Source organism: Phytophthora parasitica, assembly GCF_000247585.1.
Source record: "Phytophthora parasitica INRA-310 unplaced genomic scaffold supercont2.11, whole genome shotgun sequence".
Lineage (NCBI taxonomy): Eukaryota > Oomycota > Peronosporomycetes > Peronosporales > Peronosporaceae > Phytophthora > Phytophthora nicotianae.
In genome coordinates, this window is record NW_008648997.1 from 773135 (window position 1) to 789804 (window position 16670).

Below are 16670 nucleotides of genomic sequence, written 5' to 3' on the forward strand. Positions count from 1 at the left end.
TAACTACGTTACCTAGAAATTTGATGGAGGTACGTCCTGAACAGTTCGTCATTCTTTAAGTAACAACTGCAATCCTTTCTTTTCGCATTGCTTGCATGTTCACTTGTTTATTTTGCTATCAATACCAGGTCACTTCGTAAAATACTTGTTGTCACAGCTGTAAATAAGACTATAGTGTCGGAATCTAATAATCCTCTCGATTTTCTATCCAGAGATTTAGGAGGCTGACCCAAAACTACTTTTACATTCAGAGCCAGCTTAATGTTGTCTACTTAAATCTGAAGCATAATTACTTCAGAACTTGATAGACCTGTTAAATATAATCTAGACTGTATAGTCATACCCAATATAGCGGGTTTTCTCTTCTAAGCCTGCGTAACGCGTGATTTCAGCTTATATCAGATATGGTTCCCATCCTTTACTCGAGTAGACTCGGGATGTATATAAGATATCCTTTGCGCTAGTAATGCCACCATGGTGAATGTTGTCTGTGGTGGCCAAGCGTAACATTGCGGTAAATTAGGATTAGCCGAAGTCATTTTAATCCGTGTAAATGTTGCCAGAACCTTATGCCGGAGTGCGAGTATCACTAACATAAAGAGCTATATAGGCGCCACTCCTCGCAGCGTGAGCGCTTCCTCCAATGCTGTTCCTCCCCAAAACTTGAATAACAATGAAACGCCAATTTATGAATACCTTGTTGCACTGGTTCCAGCGGCACCAGGTAACCGAGTGTTGACGCGTTCTGGATTATATTCTGGCCATGACCAAGTTTTCACTTACCGATTATGGCTCATCAGCCTCGCCTTGTATCTGATAGAAGGTCATATCAACAGTATATCCGGTTTGATTTGTCCGGAATACTTTGGGCCAGATTAACATTATCAAAAACGCTAATTTGTGCCTCAGATTTAAAGAATTCTATTGTTAGAAACAACCTCTCCAGTCATGTGTTAAATCTGAGAATTCGATTTTTGTTCTTGACCACGCGTAAATACGACGGTCTTACGGCGAAGCACTGACCGTCTTCGTTAGGTTACGGTCAAGTAACTGTTGTATTAGATCGCTACAAGCTGGCAAACGCGGTCTTGCAAAAAAAGACTTGCTGTCGATCACGAGTGCTCTACTCAATGTCCTTGTAGTGTCTGTACCACGTTCCAAACCGTTTACGGAGTTTGTCGTAGTCTGCACCCGATAACTCCGTTTTGTGGATGTTGGAAGGGTTGACACCACCTTTAACCATACCATTGAAAAAATCCGTAAGCTTCGTCCCAAGAGAGTCGGCCTTGTTCGTTTTAGCCAAGCCCGCCAGGTGAGCGAGGTCCGCACCACTGGGGATTCCCCTTTCTTCTTCGTCCTCTTCACCATCACGCTTGTTGTTACTGTGGTAGCGCAACATTCGCTTGTCGATGTTCACGCCTTGGTCCGCACCGCGAGAAACAACCGTCATAGACGAGATATCCGACCCGAGACGAGGGGCTTCAGCCGCGAGACTAGCTTCTGTGAGAAGAGAGATCGCAACAGCGCCTAGAAGGACGAGGTGGGACAGACGCATTGGTAGTACTGGTTGGTTGTGATCCTTTGCGGAGACTGTTGTAGGGCAAGGCAAATTGTGGAATGAGATTGCAGAATGATGCCTGACTAGATCGTGTTCTAACGTACTAAATTATCGTAGTGGTTTTGAGCAGCAGCATCGGTCGTAACGACGTGAGGTCTCATCACAAAATGAAGATTTGGGATGCAATTGTAGAAGGGCCAAGCATTCAAATCAGTGCGCTGCGTGTTCGTACTCAGCTGTAAGTTACGAACGTAACGATTACCGTAAAGTCCGGATTGAATGAGACAAACGGATTGCGTGCAACGCGCGTAAAAAATAGAAAGGAACAGTTTACAAAACCCGGTACTTTTTACGACAAAAATGTGCCGGGTTTATTTTTTTTTATTGTTAGGCAAAAAGATATTTTTACGACTGTCTCAATACAGAAACTCCCTTCGGTAGTAATCCCTAGAAATGGAATATTCCTCAATAGCAACAATTTTGCGGTTCCCGTTGGCTAGTCACTTACAAACCCATTCCCTTTCACCCCTCAATCGTTAAATGGAATACATTTGAAGTTAAATATTCCTATTCTGGGGTGTTTAACTATGGAAAAAGTCATAATTGTACAGTATATCCGAAGAAATCTAGCAAATACTTTTGGTGCTTGTGGCCTTGCTTTCTTCCAAGTTCTTCACGGAGCGTGCTCTGCATTTCTCGCAATCCGCTCACCGATCTATCCGATACGCCAGTCGCACCTGCACGAACTAGAAGCTTAGCGACCCACCTGAGATGCTCTTTAATTGCTTCTGGCTCAATGTCCTCCTCAATCCACGATCTACGCTCCATATCGTCCTCGTCCATGTTTTCTGAGAGCCATCTACAACCAATTCTTGATCACCAACTCCACAGAAGTCTTCATCTGTGGGATCTTCTGCAGGTGTGTTCTCGTCCGGCGGGTTCAGCAGCTCGTTGAGTGTTAGTGAGTGTGAGTCGAACTGTCTGAGCTGGAGAGGAGGGCATCTTGGTGCGACGAGTCAAAACTAGAAATAAGAGATTGTGAAACACCAGCGACGAGCTAAGCCAAGAGTTTCCACTACTGGATGCGGTGCACTAAAGCTACTCGGAACCATTTTTATGGCACATACGTGAAAAGGAATACCCTTAGACAGGAATAAATTGTTGGTTCCCAACGCGATCACTACCGAAGGGATCTTCTGTATAATAGTTCTGTCGACGTCGACATATCCAGATGCCAGGTGTTACCGGAGATCGCTAACATTCGTTGAAGCTGTTTTGACGTCAAATTTACATGTGAACATAGGGCTATTGATAACCATAGCACAAAACACTGTTTTTTTTTTTGTTTTTGTGCTGTGGCTTTAGGTGATAGCGCATGCAGCTACAAATATAACACTTTTTTTGTTGAGCCAGATGAAGCCGGGAGCAAGATCTACTAAATTCCCACACAAAACACCAAATATTTGTTTTAGAAACTCAGAACAATGCATAGATCTACTTTTATGCTAAACGTATGCTGATGTTGATGCTGCTGCTACAGCAGCATAATATATTTGCAAACATGCTGTCACTCTGGTACTGCATCATATTTAGTGATTACGCTTTCGCTCGAAAACGTAATATACTTCAAGCTGTCACTTCTACCATTCGATCATTAGAGCTTAGTTTTAAATATTGAGCACTCGACTGAATTTCTAGCAAATTACGAAATCACCTTTACGCCTATTAAATGATGCGATGGTTCAAGAAAATACCAAAATACTACTTAGTGTCGCTACTTCAGGTGAATTTTCTAGAATCGCCGAGGACCAAAACATGATGGCAGCATCTAATAACTAGCTGAAGAGACGTCACATACGACCAATCCACACTCAATTTCGAATTTGCACTGCACATCATAGGTCACTATGGCACCTTCCCAAAGAAGCACCCGCAGAGGCGGGTGCCAGAGCCGCCAACCGCTCGCTGTCACCTCAAGATATTGCCCAAGGCGTGTCGGTGCTCACTCAACTGGATACCCAGCGCCAAGCAGCTTGTGTGAGTGTAGTGTCGCTGTGTCTCATCAAACCGGAGGACGAGGTTGACTCGCCGTGCCCAATCTATCACTCATTTTGCACCAACGACCCCGAAAATCCCAGCCGCCTAACCAACTTCTCTCATCACGAGTTCGAGCGGTTCTGGAGCCAAGTTCTCATGCACATCACCGAGAATTGGAACGTTGGCCGCGGTAGAAAATGTGAACAAACTCCAAAGGACGTTTTTTTACATGTTTCTAACCGTCTTAAAGCATTGCGGCAAGTGGGACGTCGTCGCCAGTATCTTTCGCTTCAAGACCGGTGCCTTCCAGAAGATGATTTTATCATTCACGGGGGTTATTCCTCCTTTTTCTTTACGACCGGTTTGTCGCTTCCGTTGCCAACAAGTTTACGATGGAGCAGCTCGTGCTGGGTGATAATACGTTTGACCACCACCCCTACGCCCGCTACGCTACAGATGTTACCTTCCAACAGAGTAGCATGCCGTCGGGCAAAATGAAGGAGCGCGCGGCGTATTACAGTGCGAAGCATCATCTTCATGGCTACAAGGTAGAGGTGTCAGTATTACCCAATGGGCTTGCCTTGAACTGTACAAAGCATTACCATGGTATCGAAGCCGATATTGAGATTTTCCGTCACAACCACGCCTTTCACCTTCAGCACCTTCTCAAGAGCTCAAGCAAAAGAATATGGCGGATGAGAGTCCGATGAAGGATAAGTATCCGAATTCGTGATCAGAGGCTATCAAGATTTAGCTGGTGACTTTCGCGTGATTAATCAGAGACACTTAAATGTGTCCTTTCTGTATAATGTATTGGAGCGATTAGAAATGTCCATACTGTACAGGTACACATTTTAGATGCAGCGAAGGTATTCCTGAAGCGGATAGAGTTTTTTTATCTGGAGTTAGACTATAACTGACGAGGCTACTTAGATCGCTACTGATAAAAGAAAATTTACTATTCTAGGTTTGTACTGTATGGAAATTCCTAATCTCTCAAAAGGGTTAGCATCCCCGCCCGCAGGAAAATTTACTCAACGTTATCTCAGACCAATGCCAGACCATATCATGGCCGCCATAGTTGGATTTTAAGGTAGAAATATAGCTTTTTGTCAAACTTTGCCCTAACCTGTGGCAGTGCTCTAAATGGGCTTCTTTCAAACAATTTTTATATTTCAGACTTGGGCCGAAGGCACATCTTTGTATTTTTCAGAGAAACTTGCAAGAAAACCTGAAGGTGGCAAGAAAATAACAAAATGCACCACAGCAGGTAGCTAAAACATGTAAATCTATTTCACCTGAACTTCCTGCGCGAGCTTACGCCCGACGTGCCTTACTGTTGCGAAATGTCTCGAGCAGTTTCGAGTATGTCTGCTGCTGCAACTCCGTGTTGGCCAGTTCCTTCTCTACCTGGAGCTTCATGCGTTTACGTTGCTCCCCATTCTCGTTGACGATCGGATCCACCGTGCTCTGTTGCTGTTGCAGCTTTTTACGTCGTTTGTTCTTCTTCTTCTGAGACGTCGACATTTCGTTCACGTTCTTCACAGACTCGTCAGTTTCGATAACCTGGTGCGGCTTCGGTAGCATCGTATCCATAAACGACCTGTACAGCGCCGTCATGGACGGCAGCACGTGGGCCGGTGCGTCGAACAGGCTGCTGGACGCAGAGCCGTTGACCGCCACGCCATGAGGCCCAGCGTGTTTGTGGCTGCTCTTCTTCTCTGCAAGGCGACCGCCACTGGCGGCGTTGTAGATAGCGCTCAGTGCCTTGGCCTCCTGTTCACCGTCCTTGGCAGCGTCGCGCGCGGCGACGGCAGCAACGTGGGCCTGCTTCCGGCGTCGGGCGTCCAACGATCTGGCCTTCGGTCCGTCCAGTCTCCATACTCCAGTCTTGTTGTCGAGCAGCACAATGTCTCCAGTGCCTGGGTGGAAGCCAGCGCTCCACACTTTGCTGCCTAGATCCACAACACGCACGCACGTCGGCACGGGCGTCTGGGCGTCGAAAACCAGCACCAACGTTTTCTTCTTCGAGTCATCCACCGGTAGCCACACCAGGAAACGCTCGTACAAAGCTTCCTCGGCCACGACGGCGCCCTTGGGCACTGTGTAGCGCCACCACAGTGACAGCGACAGCACGCTCCACACCTGTACCTGAGACTCCGTCACGATCACTACGTACGGCGAGTTGATACCAGGGAAAACAATCTGTGTAATGGTCTGGCCGTCCGCGGAGGGGATCACACGACGCAGCGAGTGCGTCGCAACGTCCCAGAGCGTGAGTTTGTTACCGTACGCAACCGCCAGCAACGAACCATCGCGCGCAAAGCCCACCGCCGTGACCGGCTCGTCACGGAACCGCACGACAGCCTGGCAGTGCCACGACGCGCCACCTGCCTCCGTTACCACCTTCTGCCACACCTTGAAATCACCCTGCTCGTCGGCCGTCACCATGCAGTCCTCGGTCTGCGAAGGCGAGTATGTCATGCTTGTAACACGCGCGCGGCCATGAGGCGCGTCAATCGCCGTGTTTACAAAGAATGAGCCGTCCACGCGACGCGTCCAGAACCGCAGAGCCTGTTCGTCACCGTGTTTCGCCGTCGTCGGCGCATGCAGCGTCACCAGTTCGCCGCCACGAGAACTGAAGCACGAATGTGACGCACGAAGCGTAGGCAGTACTTCGTCCTCCGTGCGCGTAACCTGGTTACGCTCCGACAGCAGCAGCGTCTGCAGTACGCGATCCGCGAACGGCTCATAGAACTGCAACACGCCCGCGCCGGACGACCCGTTAAGCACGAGCGCCTTCGACACCGGGTCCACTGCTAATTGACGCGTCGGCAGCGAGTTGGCCGCCGAATTGCCGGCGCGCGCCAGACCGCGCGCCTCCCACTCCTGTTCGCGCGTCACCGGGTTGTACTGGAACAGCACACTGTCCGCCAGGCCCACGGCGTACACGCCGCCGTCTTGACGGGGCGCAATGACCTCCACTGACGCCGGAAGGCGCGGCAGATAGGCGCGACGACCTGTTTCCAGTTGCCAAGATACCAACACGCACTCCTCACCGCCGGACAGCAAGAACTGGCCGTCGCTCGAGTACTGGATGCAGTGCACGGCGTGCGAGTGCCAGTGCATCTTGGCTGCTGTTTCTCCCTGCTGCTGGTACCGGAAGATCTGGCCGATCTGGTCGCCGATGGAGAACTCTCGTTGTGTCGGACTGACAGCGACGCACGTGACGTCGCGGAGGTGGTTGAGCTTGTGCATCGTGTAGAGGCGATTGCCCGAGTCTTTAGCTCCTGGCTGATGGTGTAGCCACAGTGTGACCAGCTTGTCGCCGGCCGCCACTACTAAAAAGTCGCCCGGAACAGCCTGTTCACCCTCACCCTGTGGCGTCGTGTAGCTCTGCAGCGCTGCGGCCTGGAACTGCTTCTTGCCGTTCTGGAACAGTACGCGGCCGCGCTTCTTCTTCTTGAGACTGAACTCCACGACACTCCAGCTGTTTGCGTCGCTCTGGACGACCAGAAGAAGCTGCGACGCGCTGGTACGGCTGGACGCCATCCACAGTACAGGTGCCTTAGCGTCCAGCTCCGCCAGCGGCTTGTGCTCCACGAAGTCCCAGACGAGAATGTGGCCATCTTCGTATGCAGCTAGAAGTTGCAGTGCGTTGTGCGGGTGCAGCGCCAGCGCGCGGACAGCACTCTTGTTACCAGCGCGTACACATTCATGCAGGACGCGGCCGCTCTGCGCGTGCAGCACACGCACCACGTGTGCCTGACGCTGGAACACGTAGCGACCGTCAGACGAGTATACGAGCGTGGCGGCGGGGAGACCGACGCGTCCTGAGGCTGGTGCGGCCTGCGGCGGCGGCGTCAGCAGCTCCAGCTCGTGCTGCTCGGTCATGGCTGGCAATGGTTGTCTGCTTTGGCTGGTGGACGACTGGAAGTGAGCTTCTACTACTTGGTAGTCAAATGACAGTATATGTAAGTATTATGTGACTTCTGAGTAGTTAAACTAATTGACGAAATATGTAGGTATGTAGCCATATGTCGTTTCGTGCAATGACTTCAACGTCCGATGCGGACGAGCTCCCGTTCCGAGCGTTTGTGCCTGCCAAGCAGGATGTAGCCGACTTGGCCGAGTTGGCAGACCTCGAGAAGGTGTCAGTGCTATCGTACAATGTGCTGTCGCAAATGGGTGCAAGAAGGATGCAACGTCGAGGCAAGAGCTACGTCAGTGCAGCCATACTCAACATCCGACAGCGACGAGAGAGACTCCTACGGTTAGAGATCCTAGCGAGCTACATTGGAGTTTGTGATCTTAACTCACTATTATCAATGCAGAGAGATCCTTTCATATGATGCCGACATCATGTGTCTGCAGGTACCAACAAATGCTTAACATTTGCCTTAACGATGATCTGTACTTACTTAAGTACGCTTTTGTGCTACAGGAAGTCGATGAGTATGACGACTGGTGGGCTGCAGAACTCGCTATTGCAGGCTACGATAGTATTTACGCTACGTCTGCAGCGTCAGATTCAACAACCGTGACCAAGGATATCGATGAAGGTCTCGTGACAGCGTTTAGGAAGTCAACTTTTCAGCTGTTCCGGTCCGCTGAGGTGCATTTGAACGACTTATGTGCCAACATCAACGACGCGAATCTTGCAGCTAGAGCGAAGCAAGACAAGATCGCGTTAATGGTGTGTTTGCAGCCGTGGGAGACCTCGACGTTACCGTCTGCGCTCTGTGTAGTCAACACGCAACTTGCATCGGGTGCCACGTCCGAGTTGGAGCGTGTACGCGTGCTCCAGACTGAGTATCTGTGCCGCCAGATTGCTGTGTTTAACGCGGATTTCCAGCTGCCCGTCCTGTTAGCTGGGACCTTCAACGCAGTTCCAAGTAATGACGTCTACCATACGATTCTCACAGGCCGGCGACGACCTGTTCCTGAGGCGCCGGCAGCTCCAGGGCGTCCGGTGATCGACGACCCGACGTCCTCATCTCTACGTATTTCATGGGAGCCACCCCAGCCATCTTTAACGTCAACGACACCTTCAACTCCCGTTCTGGAGTACAAAATCGCTGTCAAAAACTGCACGAGCAAGGCATCCGGCTTCCTGTACGAGTTGTCCGTGCCGGACGGAGCGGCCAAGTCGTTCACAGTGACATCGCTGAGTGCTAGTATGACGTACCAGTTTCGAGTGATGGCTCGCAACGCGTACGGATGGGGATATTGGAGCCAACCTTCAGCTCCTGGAAGCACGTTAGAACATGCTGCGTACAAGAAGTTAGGGCCTACCACTACAGATTCAGACGGGGAGCCTTTGTTCCTCGCTACAGATGTTCCTCCAGACGTGAAGCCGTACGATGTCTCCTACGGTTCGGGGCGTACGCCGCGATACGCGAGTGACGTGAAGCCGGTCGTCAACGTGATCGCGTGTCCACGGCCTTTGTTGTCTTCGGTTGACAAGGCTGTGGGTGGCAGTGACCAATGCGCAGAGGCGAAACGATACACCACATTACAACCTCGAGCTGACCGGGACAGTCTGATCGTGCACAGTGAGCTGATGGAGAGTGCCTATGGTGCCTATGCGGAGTATTTGAGTGAGCCCGAGCTCACGTTCTCCAGTGAGAACTTTCAGGGGACAATCGACTATATCTTCCACTCCGCGGGACAGCTAACGCCGTTCCAACTGCTTGAATTGCCGACACTGGAGGAACTAGAATCAACAGGTCAAGATATTCGCGAACCCGTAAGTGTCGAGGACGTCGAGTGGGTCAAACACAAACCCGAGGACTGGACGGACGACGCAACATCAGGCACAAGCTACATGGGGACGTGGTGTGCTCCGATGCTTCCTAATATCTTCGGACGTGCTTCTGGGCGGCTACCCAACGCAACTTGTCCGTCCGATCACCTGCCGTTGGCCTGCGTCTTCGCCATCAGGAAGCAAAACCTTGCCGTGATGTGGAACTGAGAGCACGTACAATAAACACCAAGCAGCTTTAGATTATGCAGTTAAAGCTCGTCCTTGCGAGAGTAGTTGTTGCTCGTGTCAATCTGTAGCACTTCTTGGCAGGCGTCGCGGTGTAGCGTAAGAGAGAAGTCGCCCAGCTTTGGATCAGCAGGTGAGTAGCCGATACGTGGCGGCGTGGACTGCCCCAAGCCGCACACTTCCGTGACGTCAACGCCGATGACTTGAGACTTAGTGGGGTCGCAGCGGAAGTGAGTTACAGGCGGCCACGGCTCGACATCGGCGATCATCCAGAAGCCGTTGTGGCGGAACAGACGGAAATCCGTCTCGAGAGCTTCGTTGTCGTCATCTTCTCTGAAAAATACGGGCGTGTCTGGATCGGATTGCACCACGTCGGGAGGCTGCAACACGTAGTGGCCGTTCATGCCGGGCACCCTAGAGCCGCACACGAAGAACTCGTCACTGTCCAGAAGGTTGGTCGATGCGAGCACGGGACTCACTGCGTTCTGGAGCTTCGCCAGCTCATCTGAACTTAACATACCAGATTGTGGAGCTTCTTGGGGCTCCGGTGAGACCACGGTGGTGACTAGAGACAGGAACACGTATAGCTTCATGATGTGAGAAGCTTGTCAAATGACACGTCGCTTAAGATCGCGGCTGACGGCTCGTCATGTTCCACTTCAAGTTACGTCGTTACAAGAACCGTAACCATTCTCGTTCCGTGCGTACGTGAATTCAGCCAACATGGCTCGACAAGGCTCGCAGGAGAGCACAAGCTCCAAGACGGACAAGGGGGGTCAATCTGAGGCTGGCGGGTTGATGGCGGTGGATGTTGTGTTCAAATCTGTCGACAAGAACAACGTGCAGCGACTACGCGAGCTCAACCTGCAGCTCTTCCCTGTGCGGTACAACCTTGCGTTCTACAAGGAGGTAGTGAGCTCTCCACTGGGATATGCTCAACTAGGTAAGGATCGATAAATGCTTTTATGGTCGAGCGTTGACAGAGTATGTATGCGTGGCCAGCATGCGTCGGAGGTTATGCTGTCGGAGCTATCTGCTGTCGACGAGAACCAGTGAAAGATGGACCGGACGGGTTAGAACGCACGTACATCATGACGCTCGGAGTTCTAGAAAGTTATCGCCGTGCTAAAATCGGTAAGTGACGTCAGAAATGACCTCGTAATGATACAAAGCTCACTCGACCTTACTGTGCGTACGTACAGGTAGTCGTCTGCTTGAAGGAGTCATCGCACAGTCCGTTCGGGACAGCGTGGTGCAGATCTACCTCCATGTCCAGACCAACAACACCCCAGCACTGCGTTTCTATCGTTCACACGGCTTCGAGGCCACTCAGATCCTGCGCAACTACTACAAACACATTGAACCGCCGGACTGCTACGTGCTGCGCAGACAACTCACCCCATAGACTCCATGGATTTCTAAATCTTAATCTAGGCATTCCTCGATCCCTAAGCTGCAGTCTCAACCTCAACCTTTCTCCGCTTCGGATCGTCCTGCTTCGACGTCTGGCGCTCCGAGCTGAACGCGATAGACTCAGGCAGTTGGAAGGAAATGCAGACCATGACCTTCTTAGGCGCCACATCACGCACAAGATGGAACAACGTCCGCTCCGGGTCGAGTTCTCCGCCCATAATCTTCTCAGCACGCTACAAAAACGAAAGATTTCACGTAAGTACAATATTTTCTGTACGACCACAAACCGCCGTTATCTTACCTCCTTGACGTCCTTCTTGACGTCCTCAGCGTTGGAGAAACAGTAGCAGTGAATGTACGGGAGCTCTCCCTCCCAGTGGTCGAACTGTCCAGGGAACGCGTCAAGGAACTCGAGCGCAATAGCCGGCAGGTTCATGAGAACCTGAGTGAACTGCTTCTTCTCACTCAAGAGTTTGGCCAGGAACTCGCGACCGTCCAGATTGTAAGGCGTCACGAGCTTCTCCACCTTATTGAGAGCAATATTCTGCTTCAAATAGTGGTAACTACGCGGATTCAGGTCGTTGGCGTACACTTTACTGCCGTTCAGCGCCACGGGGATGGCGAACGGACCGATGCCGCACATCATGTCGCACACGACGTCGTGTGGCTTGATCTGACGGATGATACGCAGATGTTCCTGTTGCAGACGCGAGTTCCAATACACCTCTGCATAGTTAAACTGGAACGTGGCTTTGCTCTCATGTACCTCGACCTCCATATCGTCATCACCGGCCAGCACTTCCATTGGAAAGGTACGGAATTTAGTCTCGATGTTGTCCGTCTTGTTCACGACCGTGCGGATCTGTGCGTTCTTGTCCAAAATAACCTGTCCAATGACGTTCTTGTATGGCAACTGGTTGTCTCTTAAGTTCAAGTGTGCGATGTGTCCGACCGTCTCGAAGGAGCTGGGGATGTCCATGCCCTTGGGTAGAACCTCACTGAGCACCTGGTCAACAGCGAAGTAGCTGTAGTCCAGCTCGATGGCGTGGCTTACGAAAGCCAGACTCTCTTCCTTTAAGAAGGCCACGAGGTCCTCATTGAGTGGCTGCAGCGTTTCCATGTCCTTCACTTTGGAATTAAGCAGAATGAGTTTGCTACTGGAATTCTTGTACGGGTCCGGGTTGGTCGGGTCCGGTACTACATTGCGCAGACGTGGCAGGTTAAGCAGATGGCCGTGCAGCTTCTTAACTACGCGACCGATCTTCTTGGCCTCCACGCGCACGCCTACGACCTCTAGCGTCTTCTTGAACAGCGTCTTGTCAAGCAGCGGCTTGGACATGGTGGTATTTCGACGAGAAATGGCTACAATGCAATTGATGGCCGAATGTGACTGATGTGGCAAACATGAATTTAGCGTGGTGCACATTTGATTGAAGTGTTTGTGTGTGGCTCGATGTGTCTATGGTGCTGCTAGCTGAGCTGCTTGCGCAACACGAAGCAGTGTGGCGGATTGAGCTGCGAGTAGTAGTTGCGCATAAGCTTAGTGACTTCGAAGCCGTGTACTAAGTAGAAGCGCTGCGCAGCCGCGTTGCAGGTCTGTACGTGCAAATATACATAGGCAAGTCTATCCCTGCGAGCCTGCTTGATCACGCTTTCGAGTAGTAAGCTGCCTGTGAAACGTAACATCAAACGACACGTCGTAAGTTGAAAGAACGTATCTTCTGCCATAGGAGAGTGTAAATATCACACCTAGTTTGGAGCGGCGGTATTTGTCCAGCACGCCGATCGTCAAAATGCACAGACGATAGCGGCGTTTGCCCGATATCCTCACCTTCTCCACCTCACAGCACACCGTACCAATAGCAGTACCATCGTTTGCGAAAGCTACAGCAAACTCAGTTAATTTGCGTCCCCTGTCACTATATTTGCCATAACACGACAGCGTACCGAGTTTGCAGTACCCTTCGGGTGCATCTGTCACGTATTCGTAGAACACATCGTTATATTTGACAGGAAACAGCTTTTCGTTGATGTCGTGTAAAAATGCTGTACGTTGTCAGTATCAACTTCTTGAAATGACACGTCCCCAATCGGCAGTGTCTTGACCTCGAGAAGGTCAGGCCTTCCCCCCATTTCCTCTCTCCGTATCCACTACGCGATCTGCTACATCCTCTGCATTGTTAATCCGGACAGTATGAGGCACGAAGCTGAAGGAAGCAGCGCGCAGGAAATTCGTCAATTGCTCACGCAGCGGCTGCAGTGTCTCGGGACTGCGCACTCTAGTACTGAGCAGTACTAACTTCATTGCGTCGCTCGCTGGATCAGCCACCACATTACGCAGCTTGGGTAGGTTCAGTAGGTGGTTCTGTAGCTTTTTAACCACTTTACCGGCCTTGGAAGCCTCTACACGCACGCCCACGACCTGCAGCGTTTGACGTAGCATGCATATCCTCAATGCCCACAAGAACTTTGCTCTAAAGGTCCATCCTCAAATTCTCAATTTTATCCACTCATAATCGTGAAACTAGCTAAGTACGACACAATTCATCCAATCACACCTGTTGATGCGGCGGACATCCGATCCAAGCAAACAAAAGACCAAATTCCATTCCGCAACCCACCACCACGCAGCTCAGAGCTCCGTTAGAAATCCGATAGAAACGATGGACGCTGTGGTTCCCTCTGCTAAGCCTACGACGGCCCCCACGCTGTTCCGTCGCAACCGCATCCGCGTCAAGGAACTGCTGAGCAGCGGCCTGGAGCTTGAGGGCAAGACTGTGACCGTCAAGGGTTGGGCCAAGACGCTGCGTGAGGCCGGAGCTGGCGCCTTCGCCTTCCTGGAGCTCAACGACGGTTCGTGCTTCGCCGGCGTGCAATGCGTTATCAACAAAGAGGAGACTGAGGGCTTCGCTGAGGCCGTCGCGTCAGGCGGCGTCGGCGCCAGCTTCAGCGTTGAGGGCGTCGTGGTCAAGTCGCCCGCTAAGGGCCAGGAGGTCGAGATTAAGGCCGCCAAGGTTACGGTCTACGGCAGCATCCCCGACAGCGCTACGTACCCTATGAGCAAGAAGCGCCACACGCTCGAACATCTGCGTGCCCACGCTCACTTGCGTCCGCGCTCCAACATCCACGGCGCCGCTATGCGTGTCCGCAACGCCATGGCTTTCGCCACCCACGAATTCTTCAACCAGCGCGGCTTCCTGTACATCCACACGCCAATTATCACTGAGTCGGACTGCGAAGGTGCCGGCGAGATGTTCGGCGTCACTACGTTGCTCAGCCAGCACGCGGACGGCAAACTGCCGCTCACGAAGGAGAACAAGGTGGACTACACCAAGGACTTCTTCGACCGTCCGTCGTACCTCAGTGTGTCGGGCCAGCTCAACGTGGAGACCCACTGCTGCGCTCTATCGGACGTGTACACATTCGGCCCCACGTTCCGTGCTGAGAACTCGAACACGTCGCGTCATCTGGCCGAGTTCTGGATGATTGAGCCCGAGATCGCGTTTGCCGATCTCAAGGACGACATCGACCTGGCTGAGGACTACCTCAAGTTCTGTGTGCAGTACGCACTGGACCACTGCACGGAAGACCTGGAATTCTTCAACAAGAACGTCGAAAAGGGGCTGTTGGACCGTCTGGCGGCCACTGTGGAGTCCCCGTTCGTGCGTATCTCGTACACGGACGCCGTGGAGCTGCTACTGAAGCCGGAGCACTTGAAGAAGGGCAAGTTCTCGGTCAAGCCGGTGTGGGGCACCGACTTTGGCTCGGAGCACGAGCGTTATCTGACCGAGACGGTCTACAAGAAGCCCGTGGTGATCTACGACTACCCCAAGGAGTTCAAGAGCTTCTACATGCGTTTGAACGACGACGGCAAGACTGTAGCTGCTGCTGATGTGTTGGTGCCGAATGTGGGCGAGATTATTGGCGGATCGGCGCGTGAGGAGCGTCTGGACGTGCTCGAGGCTCGTATCAGGGAGTCTGGAGCCAACCCGGAGGACTACAAGTGGTACCTGGAACTACGCAAGTACGGTACGGTGCCCCACGCTGGCTTCGGCCTAGGCTTCGAGCGTCTCATTCGTTACGTGACTGGCATTGAGAACATCCGTGACGTGATCCCGTTCCCACGATGGCCGGGCAACGCCTCCTTCTAAGCAGAATATGCTACGAAGTAGGCCGCGAGACGGTACTGAAGGCTTATGAAGGCGTAGACGATGTGCATCTCTAGTATTCAGGTCCTGGTAAACACAACTAAATCGTTTGCAAAGGTTGAATTCTGTGTTTTACGGGTGTCGGAAGAGTGTGATGCACTTCTTGCCGACGTTGAAGCGCACAAAGTTCTTGCTCTCGTATGTGAAGGCTGTTTTATACTCGGAGCCGACGATGCAGTGCCAGGTGGGGCCGTATTTCTCTTCCATCCACGTCTTGATGTGCTTGGCGATCTCCTTCTCCTGCGTGAACTGCTCCAGCGCAACGTGAGCTTGTGCTACTGCGTCGTTCTTCATATCTCCGTGCTCGTCCACTGCACACGGACAATATAAGAGGGTGATTCGCAATTTCAGAAAGCTATTTGCTAAGGTATTACACTCCCAGCCTTACTGTCCGTCTCCATCTGCTTGCCATTCTCGCGCGACATGGTGTAGAACTAAAGTGTATCCATCACTGTTGGCGTCGCTTCATGATCTTCTCGCGTTAAGTACGATTATCTCATGGATTGGTTTCAGCCAATCAGACGTTAGTCGACAAGTGAGTGAAGCGCGGGAGGAAGCGAGCGGAGTCGCCGTCTGTAAGAGACTCAGTAGCCATGACTCATGACTTGTCGTCACGCATCGAGTACTCGGAGAAGTATGTGGACGACACCCACGAGTACAGGTGCGTTGAGATCTCCACTAAGCGCAATAAACGCGGCAAATTTGACTTTTTCGAAGGTAATTGGCAAATTTAATCGTCGTTATGATTTATTTTATCTGGTTGCGATTGCAGACACGTGATCTTGCCTAAGGAAATGCAGCGCAGCCTGCCCGATCGCCTGCTGACTGAGACCGAGTGGCGCCAATTGGGCGTCCAGCAGAGCCGCGGATGGGTCCACTACGCCATCCACAAGTTCGTTTTGCTTGGGCTCAGTGTGGTTTTATCCCGATATTTCTAAAGGTGCTAACCCTGTCTATTGTTATCGCTGTTGCTGCGCTCTTTCGTGTGTACAGACCGGAACCGCACATTTTATTATTCCGACGCCCACTGGGCACAGACCCCACCACTGGCCGCGTGAATCCGGAGATGGAGAAGCAGGCCAAGGAAAAATACGCCAAGGAGTTTAACTGATGTGTTCGTGAACGCATCTCTGCTGTCGGACGCTGAGATCTAACACAGCAGTGGTGTTTCAGCCTGGATGTACACAGGAGTTGTGAGATTGAGCAATACAACGTTCAACTACCTTTGGAGACGTTTTAATTTCCACATGACTTGTGTTGTTGCACTTGCTAGAGGTAAACTGCATTTTTGGCTAGTGCGTATTGCCTGGGACTTAAGCTCGTTGAAGCGCCGCTGCCTGTTACAGGCCCCGGATCTACTGCACAGAACCTCTTTTTTTTCTTACCACCATGATTATTTGAAAAAATATAAATCATGTTCTTGAAAAAAAAAAAACTTCATTCTATTTTTTTTAAACATCAA

The 16670-nt window shown here is 51.5% G+C and overlaps 12 protein-coding genes across 15 annotated transcripts; 5 read left to right on the forward strand and 7 right to left on the reverse strand.

Annotated features, from left to right (window-relative positions):
* Positions 1 to 914: 914 nt before the first annotated feature.
* PPTG_07218 (hypothetical protein) lies at positions 915 to 1603 on the reverse strand. The gene has a single exon (XM_008901381.1). The coding sequence runs from the start codon at positions 1553 to 1555 to the stop codon at positions 1124 to 1126; it is 432 nt and encodes a 143-aa protein (XP_008899629.1). The 5' UTR covers positions 1556 to 1603; the 3' UTR covers positions 915 to 1123.
* Positions 1604 to 3987: 2384 nt separating this feature from the next.
* On the forward strand, positions 3988 to 4305 carry PPTG_22048 (hypothetical protein; the record flags this gene model as incomplete). Its single annotated transcript, XM_008901655.1, has 1 exon — positions 3988 to 4305. One exon carries the CDS (start codon positions 3988 to 3990, stop codon positions 4303 to 4305), a length of 318 nt encoding a protein of 105 aa, XP_008899903.1.
* A 439-nt stretch (positions 4306 to 4744) lies between these two features.
* On the reverse strand, positions 4745 to 7550 carry PPTG_07219 (hypothetical protein). The gene has a single exon (XM_008901382.1). The coding sequence runs from the start codon at positions 7487 to 7489 to the stop codon at positions 4913 to 4915; it is 2577 nt and encodes an 858-aa protein (XP_008899630.1). The 5' UTR covers positions 7490 to 7550; the 3' UTR covers positions 4745 to 4912.
* A 97-nt stretch (positions 7551 to 7647) lies between these two features.
* Positions 7648 to 9669, forward strand: PPTG_07220 (hypothetical protein; the record flags this gene model as incomplete). The annotated part of the gene is made up of 3 exons (XM_008901383.1): positions 7648 to 7868; positions 7930 to 7969; positions 8040 to 9669. The coding sequence occupies 3 exons, from the start codon at positions 7648 to 7650 to the stop codon at positions 9567 to 9569; spliced, it is 1791 nt and encodes a 596-aa protein (XP_008899631.1). The 3' UTR covers positions 9570 to 9669.
* Positions 7866 to 10186, reverse strand: PPTG_07221 (hypothetical protein). Its single transcript, XM_008901384.1, has 2 exons — positions 8784 to 10186; positions 7866 to 8657 (listed from the first exon to the last, which is right to left on the reverse strand). The coding sequence occupies exon 1, from the start codon at positions 10178 to 10180 to the stop codon at positions 9611 to 9613; it is 570 nt and encodes a 189-aa protein (XP_008899632.1). The 5' UTR covers positions 10181 to 10186; the 3' UTR covers positions 7866 to 8657; positions 8784 to 9610.
* On the forward strand, positions 9928 to 11280 carry PPTG_07222 (hypothetical protein). The gene is made up of 3 exons (XM_008901385.1): positions 9928 to 10530; positions 10590 to 10721; positions 10790 to 11280. The coding sequence occupies exons 1-3, from the start codon at positions 10311 to 10313 to the stop codon at positions 10990 to 10992; spliced, it is 555 nt and encodes a 184-aa protein (XP_008899633.1). The 5' UTR covers positions 9928 to 10310; the 3' UTR covers positions 10993 to 11280.
* PPTG_07223 (hypothetical protein) lies at positions 11036 to 12426 on the reverse strand (the record flags this gene model as incomplete). The annotated part of the gene is made up of 2 exons (XM_008901386.1): positions 11036 to 11233; positions 11302 to 12426. 2 exons carry the CDS (start codon positions 12424 to 12426, stop codon positions 11036 to 11038), a joined length of 1323 nt encoding a protein of 440 aa, XP_008899634.1.
* Positions 12427 to 12470: 44 nt separating this feature from the next.
* PPTG_22049 (hypothetical protein) lies at positions 12471 to 12974 on the reverse strand (the record flags this gene model as incomplete). Its single annotated transcript, XM_008901656.1, has 3 exons — positions 12471 to 12670; positions 12750 to 12884; positions 12962 to 12974. The coding sequence occupies 3 exons, from the start codon at positions 12972 to 12974 to the stop codon at positions 12471 to 12473; spliced, it is 348 nt and encodes a 115-aa protein (XP_008899904.1).
* A 142-nt stretch (positions 12975 to 13116) lies between these two features.
* PPTG_22050 (hypothetical protein) lies at positions 13117 to 13443 on the reverse strand (the record flags this gene model as incomplete). The annotated part of the gene is made up of 1 exon (XM_008901657.1): positions 13117 to 13443. One exon carries the CDS (start codon positions 13441 to 13443, stop codon positions 13117 to 13119), a length of 327 nt encoding a protein of 108 aa, XP_008899905.1.
* A 158-nt stretch (positions 13444 to 13601) lies between these two features.
* Positions 13602 to 15271, forward strand: PPTG_07225 (asparagine-tRNA ligase). Its single transcript, XM_008901387.1, has one exon. The coding sequence runs from the start codon at positions 13664 to 13666 to the stop codon at positions 15149 to 15151; it is 1488 nt and encodes a 495-aa protein (XP_008899635.1). The 5' UTR covers positions 13602 to 13663; the 3' UTR covers positions 15152 to 15271.
* PPTG_07226 (hypothetical protein) lies at positions 15254 to 15648 on the reverse strand. The gene is made up of 2 exons (XM_008901388.1): positions 15583 to 15648; positions 15254 to 15519 (listed from the first exon to the last, which is right to left on the reverse strand). The coding sequence occupies exon 2, from the start codon at positions 15500 to 15502 to the stop codon at positions 15281 to 15283; it is 222 nt and encodes a 73-aa protein (XP_008899636.1). The 5' UTR covers positions 15503 to 15519; positions 15583 to 15648; the 3' UTR covers positions 15254 to 15280.
* Positions 15649 to 15718: 70 nt separating this feature from the next.
* Positions 15719 to 16630, forward strand: PPTG_07227 (cyclin-dependent kinase regulatory subunit 1). Of its 4 annotated transcripts, XM_008901390.1 has the most exons (4): positions 15719 to 15869; positions 15981 to 16100; positions 16202 to 16483; positions 16537 to 16596. In XM_008901390.1, the coding sequence occupies exons 1-3, from the start codon at positions 15802 to 15804 to the stop codon at positions 16317 to 16319; spliced, it is 306 nt and encodes a 101-aa protein (XP_008899638.1). In that variant the 5' UTR covers positions 15719 to 15801; the 3' UTR covers positions 16320 to 16483; positions 16537 to 16596. The 4 variants fall into 4 exon arrangements, with proteins under 4 accessions (XP_008899638.1, XP_008899637.1, XP_008899640.1 ...); XM_008901389.1 differs by having other exon boundaries at positions 16202 to 16630; XM_008901392.1 differs by having other exon boundaries at positions 15719 to 16100.
* Positions 16631 to 16670: the final 40 nt, after the last annotated feature.